The sequence below is a fragment of the Heptranchias perlo genome, chromosome 21 (assembly GCF_035084215.1).
Source record: "Heptranchias perlo isolate sHepPer1 chromosome 21, sHepPer1.hap1, whole genome shotgun sequence".
Classification (NCBI taxonomy): domain Eukaryota; kingdom Metazoa; phylum Chordata; class Chondrichthyes; order Hexanchiformes; family Hexanchidae; genus Heptranchias; species Heptranchias perlo.
In genome coordinates, this window is record NC_090345.1 from 30,279,076 (window position 1) to 30,287,788 (window position 8,713).

General features: G+C 41.8%; 1 protein-coding gene across 6 annotated transcripts in view; it reads left to right on the plus strand.

Moving 5' to 3' along the window:
- ppp2r2d (protein phosphatase 2, regulatory subunit B, delta) overlaps nt 1–8,417 on the plus strand; it is a 57,408-nt gene extending 48,991 nt beyond the window's left edge. For all 6 annotated transcript variants that reach the window (XM_068002395.1, XM_068002396.1, XM_068002398.1 and 3 more), the window contains 3 exons: nt 5,245–5,414; nt 5,543–5,634; nt 7,505–8,417. In XM_068002395.1, the coding sequence (XP_067858496.1) occupies nt 5,245–5,414; nt 5,543–5,634; nt 7,505–7,784 (542 nt within the window). In that variant the 3' untranslated portion in view covers nt 7,785–8,417. The remainder of the gene's footprint in view (nt 1–5,244; nt 5,415–5,542; nt 5,635–7,504) is intronic.
- Nucleotides 8,418–8,713: the final 296 nt, after the last annotated feature.

The following is an 8,713-nucleotide window of genomic DNA, read 5'->3' on the forward strand; positions in this document are numbered from 1 at the left end:
GCCTCCCCCCCCCCCCCCCCCCCCCCAACCTCCTTCTAGGTACTAAAAAGTGGCATATATTCTTAGAATTGGCAATAACCCCCACCCATTTGCAAGATCACCAACCATTCCCTTACTTTAATTTGCGATCAACCAGTGAAAATAATAAAACCCTAAAGGTCCGCATGGGTGCCAAAGTGGAAAGCTGAAGCACGAAGAGCTGTCAACAGGATGCCCATGTTTAAATACGATGGTGTAAGCTGCATTAAACTATGATTGACTTCTGTGATTCTCTTCATGCATGATTATATCTCAAATTCCACCTCTTAAAATCATCTCTCACCTCCCAGCCTCATTTACTACTCTTGTTCCCATGGTGGGAATTTCCCCCCCCCCCCGAGGAACCTCCACTCTGCGAGAAGTGTGACTGTGATGCAAAAACTGAAAGCCAGATAGGTGCGAATGTGTGTTTAAAAGCGCTAGAAGCAAGCAGCAGGAATAGATGTAGGGACGGTGAACGATAACTGAATCAACCACGCCAGTGGCAGCCAACACTTCCAATTCCCACCCTCCATGTTAACAACCAGCCCCCAAGGAATTCCCTTGATCTCTTTCTCTCTTCTCTTCTCCCCCCCCCCCCCCCCCCCACCACCTCCTCAGGAACACCTTCCAGCCTTTCACCCAAAAACAATCTTCCCTGAAACATGTTGAAAATACCCTCTGGGCCAGTTCCCTTCTTTCGTAATAGAAAGAAAGCTGAGACATGTGTTCTTCTCTTCCTCCTCCTCTCCCCCAAGCTGAAAACCTATGATCTGCACATGTATACCTATGCCTCCCCCCAAATGAGAATTGGTCCTGGCACCCACCCCTTCCCCTTCCCTTTTCCTGATACCTGTCACCCCCTTCCTTCTCTCCACTTTTTCTTTCCTCCTTTCCTTCCCCCGATCCCACCCTGTGCTCCCCTCTTACTTTTTTTTCCAGTCCCCCCCCCCCCCTCCCCCCCAATCACTCTGCCCCCTCACTGCCTTTTCCAGTGTGCAGTTTGTACTCAAATCTCTTTTTTGCTCTTACAAATGCAAGTATGGGGTTCCCTATGGTAAACTTGTTGTATTTGTGTCTCCTGGAGGAAGAGGATGACAAGTGAAATAGGGTTGTTGGCAGCTCACGTTGTACTACAGGCACGTTTGTTCCACCATCAACTACCCTCCAAGCCGCATTTAGTGACTGAGGTAATTGTATTTCAAAATTTCAAAGCAACAGTGCCTCAGAAGGTTGTGCAATATCAGAGTGGCTGTGACAGATTACTGCTGTGTGCTTGAAGTATGCCTCCAGCTATGTTCCAGCACAGGCATGGCACTGCCAGTGACATTGACAGTGGCTCTCTATTTCTTTGTCAGGATCTTCCAAGCAGCTGCAGGGGATATCAGCCACATCTGTCTGCTGCCCACAAGTGCATACACCAGATGACTGATGCGTGGTTTGCAAAAACCAGCCAAATGATCTCTGGCCCTATGGACAATCAGCAGCAACATGACAGTATTATGAATTTCTTACGCATGTCGAGATTCCTGGGGTATTTTTGGGGGGTGGGGGGGGATGGGGGCATCATACCCCACATGGTTTGCTCACATCTCGCTCATGAACTGTATGGTATAGAACTCCCTTAACATGCAACTTGTGTGTGACTATGAACATAGAATCATGCACATCAGTTCTCGCTACCCTGGCAGCAAAGGTACCTGAATTATTTAAGTCAGGAAATGCTGGAAACACTCGGCAGGTCAGGCAGCAACTGTGGAGAGAGAAAAAGAGTTAACGTTTGCAACGTTGGCTGCTAGGAAACCAAGTATACCTTTATAGTCAAGCTTATTGATGCCTGTCAGATTCTGGGAAGGTATCGTTACAGCCAGGCACATGCAGTTTCATAATTGAATATGCCATAGAGATCTTAAATCAACCCTTCATGTGTTTCAGGGCTATGCTACAATACAGTGCTGTAAAAGTCTCATCATTATAGTGTATGATATGCTGCACAGTTTTGCCCTGCAGACAGGAGAACCCAGCACAACCAAGGGAAAACCCCCATGAGCATGAAGACACAGAAGAAATAGCTACACAAGAATCTGCTCAAGCTGCATAAGACCTTAAGCAGATTTTCACTGATCAAACTTTCAACTAAGTACCCAATGGTCCCCAGTGCCTCAGTGGTCATCTGCCTCACGCATTGATTAATTATGCCGCACACAATATTGGGCAAGGCAGCACCTCAAGTCCCATTTGATCCTCTTTCTTCTCTCAGATCAAATATCACCCAAGACAATAGCAAGAGCACACTCCGAATACACAACAGTTAAAATGCTGCCAAATATTTGTTTCTTACAAGTATTTTCATAGTATCATTATATCATAGTAGATACAACACAGTAGGAGGCCATTTGGCCCATCGTGCCTATGCCGGCTCTTTGAAAGAGCTATCCAAATAGTCCAATTCCCCTACTCTTTCCCTTTCCCCATACCCCTGTAAATTATTTCCCTTCAATTATTTATCCAATTCCCTTTTGAAAGTTACTATTGAATCTGCTTCCACCACCCTTTCAGGCAGTGCATTCCAGATCATTACAACTCGCTGCATTAAAAAAAAAGTTTCCTCGTGTCTCCTGGCTCTTTTGCCGATCACCTTAAATCTGTATCCTCTGGTTACCAACCCTTCTGCCACTGGAAACAAATTTTGTATGTGTGTATAACTGTCCTTCCCTTTTTTAATTTTTGAACTCGTGAACATAATCTACTATTCCTTTAATGTGCTCCCCAAATGGCTGTGTGCTGTCAGTTGAAGCCTCAGACAGAAGTGAGGCTCTACTTCCGTAAGCTGATCCCAACACATCAGTTGTGGAACCTACCTGGTTCTGCATGCTTTCTAGCATGTGTACAGTTAATAGAGTGGGATGGTGAATAAGGTCCTGTTGTGCAGCTGGTCAGAGGCACCACCCTCATTAGTGCTTGCTGCAGTCATGCCCTTGCTGGGCATTGGCTGTCACATCTAACCTGATGACACCAATGAGATCTGAGAGATGTTGGTGAACTGCATATCTGGGAACCAGAGGAGTGAGCATGTTCTATAATACAGCCTAAGGCTTCTGCTGCAGATGTCATTAGAATGGTCATGTACTATATTTCACCATACAGTCTATTAAATCTTCCTTCATGCTTGTATAGATGTGGTCCAGAGACCCCTCTCCAATGCCTTTCAGCTGTTGCAGGTTAATGGGTAGAGTGTCCACTGATTATTATCATGCTGCTGTACTCAGAAAGCATCCTTTGAAAAGAAAACCTTGTGAGGTCTGCTTTTCTCGGCGCCTCAGCTGAGGGAGCATATTAGCTGGCGGCAACTCCTCATCTGCCTCCAGCACCCCCACTTGCACATTTTTGTTTCGTGTGTGTCCCAGTACACCCTTATCACTGTCACATAGAAATCCTGCAGGATAGATGTATTTGAGTTGGGGTTTGAGCAGTTGCAATGAGTGACGCTGCCTTCTGTAAATGCTTGGGAGGTCCATACCAAAGGCCTGGTGACATTATTCCTGTTCTATATTCAGAGGAAGGAAAATTACATTACAACAGTTGAGTCACATGCAAAGTGAATTTCATGAGAATTTGTCACACCTTATGCTCGAATGCATGCAATTGTTGGAGTGATTAGGTGTTTGAGCAGATAGTGAGAATATAGAGGATGATAAAGTGGTACCTGCCCACGCCTTGGGGGATGTGGAAGTTGGAGCACTCGCCCCACCTCTATAGTCTCTGCCAAGTAGCCCAGTGCCGCCTCTTCAAAGCAACTGATTGGCCAATAATTGTTCCATCCCTCCTGTATGGGTCTGTTCTCTGCAATTATGCACCATCTTCTCCTGCAAGAAGAAAAGCAGAAATGAGCAGTTTTATGTTCGGAGGAAATATCGTAATAACTATGAGCCATTGTGCAGGCAACAGTAGATGTGATTACATGGACATGGATCGTACAGCTACACGTTAAGAGTGGAAACTAGAGTGTAGGCTCCTAGGAAGGATGTGAGTAAAGGCAGCTTTGTAGTTGGGCACTGAGGATGTCGAGTGATCTGTGGAAAAATGTGCATGCATACTGATCATTGAAATAAGTGAAAGATAGTGACAGGACTAAAAAAAAGTACAACATACAGATACAATGTGACATGTATACCTTGGGCCTACTTAAGAGAATGTTGTGTTGCTTGCACTTGAAGCCATGTCTTTTGGGAGTTATTGTGTGCGTTGACACTGGTTGCAATCTCCTCCTGTGCACTTAGGATCACTCTTCCTTGGAGTTCTGTGATGTTGGGTGCCAAAGATAGCTGCCCTCTGGAGATGCACTTGCACCAATAGGATCTCAAAGATGGCACCTGAGAACCTTAGGGCTTTCGAGTCTGCTCCTTCAGCCTGTTCCATTATCATGCATATATTTGAGACATATTCCATATACACAATGTTGATATCCAGCTTTGCCTCTCTGCTACCAACCTTGACTAGCAGAACTTCAGATCAACTTTGGCAAGATGGAAGCAATCCTTTTCTGTATGTGCCGGAAACTTTGCACCTTAATCACTGATTCAATCCATATTCCTGGTTGCTCACTCAGGCTCGATCAGATAATGAGCCACCTTACTATCATACTTGACTTTGAGATGACCTTTAAACCTTGCAAGCCATCCATTACCAAGACCACTTGCTTCCACCTCCGCAATATTGCCTGCCTTGACCCCAACATTGCTGAAACCCTCATTCACACTTCATTCTGGACCTGGCTTCTTTAACACTGTCCTGGCCGGCCTTAGGAGTTGCACTTCACACAAACTCTTCTCCCTGCCACCACAGGCTTCTTCTGCTGCCTGCTTTGCAGGCCTGGTCAAATTATCACCTGATTTCCAACACCGTTTTACCTGAAGATTCCATTTCATCTGTATGTGTAATGCTATGGGATCTGTGTTTCTATGGAAGGGGCATAAGTTCCATTTAGCTATCGAAAGTTTTTGTAAAATCTATAAAAAGGTTATTGACATGCATTAGTACTACTTAAACTTTTTTTTAATGAAAGTAACTTGGTAAGTTTGCCCAGCAATGATCCTCTCAAGTGGCACTCCTTTTGGCTAGTGATCTCTCTCCCTGCTATGTCTCCTGTTTTTCTTGCTGCATAAGTAATTCATTAAATGACAAAATACAGATTTCTAACTTTTTTGTTTTTCCTTCCACTTCTAGTTTTTGAAGAACCAGAAGATCCAAGCAGCAGATCATTTTTCTCTGAAATCATCTCCTCAATTTCAGATGTGAAGTTCAGCCACAATGGTCGGTACATGATGACAAGAGACTATTTGTCTGTTAAGGTGTGGGATGTTAATATGGAAACCAGACCAGTAGAAACATACCAGGCAAGTTATTGCATTGGTATTTTGGACGATCGATATTGCCTTATGCTCTTAACTTTTAAATCATTCATTTTTCCAGTTCTGTTCCTTGAATTGTGCTTTACTCTGTTTTTGATGTCTGTACTTTCCAGGTGCACGAATACCTGCGGAGCAAACTGTGTTCTTTGTATGAGAATGACTGCATCTTTGACAAGTTTGAGTGCTGCTGGAATGGTTCAGACAGGTAATCTGTTGTGTATCGATGTGTTGCTGTTCATTGCCAATTTGATAGCAATCTTGCATCCAAGTTGTGGGTACAAGCCCCATTCCAGAACTTGAGCACGTAAGCGAGACTGACACTTCAGTACAATATGAAGGGAGTACTGTGTTGCCTAAAGATCCTGTTCTGTGGATGAAATGTTAAACTGAGACTCTATCTGGTGGTTCATGTGGATGTCCTGTCTATTCAAAGAAGAATAGGGAGTTTTCCCAATGTCTTTGTCAACGTTCCTCCTTTAGCCAAGACTGCCAAAAACAGATGAACCTCATGGCTGTGGGATTTTGCTTTGCACATAATGGCTGCCATTTGCATACATAACTTATCACTTCAAATATTAATTTGCATGTGAAGTCTTTTGAAACGTTTAAGACGTACAAAGGTGCTCTATAAATGTATATGTCTTTCAGTGACAAACTCAAAACTGTTCTTGTACCAAACTGTAACTCAGTTTGAACATTTTTTGTAGTTCATGCACCTGTACATAAAATAACAGCTGTTACAAGGTTGTAATGCAGTGTTGTGGTTCTTCAGATCTAAGCTGTTGCAGCTTGTAAATTGCGTTCCCAACATACTACTGTTCTTTAATAAATACCAATCTTTCTCATTTGTTCACCCTTAATGTACAGTTAAGTTTGCAGTCATTCATGGGGACAATATTACCTGGGTACACTGTCCTGTAAAGAAACCTGCTTCCTTGTACTGTTATTTTGATCAGATGCCATTCTGATGTGTATACGAAGTCTCCTTTTAGACTATGCCCTTAACTTTTTTTCTGTTGGCGTATTTTGTCTCGATGCAAGAAAACTTGCAGTTTCACTGTTATATGCTGTATTTCAACCATAAAGTAGTGTAGATATATAGTTCTTGTAGTCCAATTTTTCAGAAATTTGACACCTATATAATTGAATTTGCCAAAGCTTAGCGTCAAAATTTTGTCAGCCATGCCCTTTTCAGCCCATGCAGACTTTAATCTTCACAACTCAGCCTGACACAAGCAGATTAGTTTTGGTTGTCTATCCCTGGCTTCTGATAACAGTTACCTGTATGAAAATGCTGTGCTAAGCATTGCTGTCTTAATCTGAATATGCATAATCATTATTTTAGTGCTTGTTTCTGAAGCTGGGTTGTATAGTTCTGATGCAGTTCATTTGTATCTAGAGGATGAACAAAGTGTTAGATTACCTTCTTTTGCTATGTTCTTCCTTATTGTATAAATGTTCGTAATTAGTCCTAAGTTTGTTAATTATCTGGTGCAACATGCAAAAGTCAACATCGCACAAGACCTGATATGCTTCTAGTTTTGCAATACTACCTCTATTAGCTGAGAGAGAGTACATTTCATATTAATGCAAATGGAGCTTAGCCATACTGCTCAGTGAAAGTCAAACTGCTGTATAATTAATGTATAGAAAAGTTTTATATTTTCTGAGCAAAGTAGGAAAGCTACATCTCCATTAGTATGAAACTGACTCCCAATCTATAGACAGGAAAGGAAAACAAGTAAGAAAAATTGAAAATGAGAAAGAATAAAGTAATAGGGAAAGTGGGCAAATACTTCATATGCCAAGCTGTGGTATCCATAATTGGATCTTATTGAAATTCTAGTGACAACCCTGGCTGTGTTCTGCTAACCATGTGCGTTGCTTGATTGGCAAATAGGATGATGTAGAGGAAGTTAGTAATGGTGTATCCTTCCATAATGCCATCAATGATTGTCCTAAAACCTGACACCAATAAGCAGTTCTGCGCACTCACTCACTTTCTGAATGCAACGTATTTCATTTGGATATTTGAGTTCAACTGACATTTGGTTTGCATTTTTTTTAATACACAGTGCTATCATGACTGGGTCATACAACAACTTCTTCCGGATGTTTGATAGAAATACGAAGCGGGACATCACACTTGAAGCATCTCGAGAAAGTAGTAAACCACGTGCCATCTTGAAACCACGTAAGGTTTGCACAGGTGGGAAAAGGAAGAAAGATGAAATTAGTGTTGACAGTCTGGACTTCAACAAGAAGATTCTGCATACAGCTTGGCATCCTAAAGAGAACATCATAGCTGTTGCCGCAACTAACAATTTGTATATATTCCAGGACAAAGTGAATTAAAATTGGCTTGTTTTAGGACGATACTTGTTCTTGCATAGTTAACCCTAGCCATTTTTCTTTAAAGGAAAAGATCTTGTTCTCAAAGAAATAATAAATTTGATGCACATAACCTCCTTGTACAGCTACAGGAGAAGCATTGGCCTATTCATTCGTACTTGTGATGCATTTCTGCTTTCAGTCAGGACGTTACTTTCCATGGCATAGATTCTCGAGACGTGAGAAACCCACCAGAAGCAGACTGGAAGAACAGTGCTGGTCACATAAGGCTATCAAATATTGATTTATTTAATCAAGTCTGAACTTTCCTTTATGATAAAAGACCAAAAGTGAAACACAAGGCATACAATTTAATGTCTGTGTAATCTATCCTTACTGTGTAATTTTTGGCCTTTCTGAACATGCGTTGTGCTTGATTATGCCTGTAAACATTCCTCCTCTGGCCTCAGTCTTTTTGGCTCAAGTGTCCTGAGCTTGAACACTTTAATGGGCTTTGAGCAGGGTCAGCGGACATGTGTTTTTTTCTCTTGTATAATAACATTTACTCACTGACTGTATCTATAACCACACCACCTGGTGTAAAAACCACTTAATAAAATAACGGAAATCATAAAGAAATGTGTTTTTAAATCTGAAGATATGTATCTGGTTTTGTTTTTTTTGCAATGTGTACTGGGAAAGCTGGTTTGAAGTGACTGAGTTTAACATGGATTAGTGCATGTTACACTTTCTCTGGACAGCAGAATAAGTGACATTACTGTATGATACTAGAAATTTGAGTTCATTTGCACCGTATTTCACAGAAGCGATAGCTGAAAAAATTAATGAAACTCCATTATTATGAAAAAAATTATATTTTTATAGTCTTCAGAAATTGTTCAGTTTTATTTGGTTTGTTTATCTGGATAACCAATTCAAGTGGAAGTGGAGAA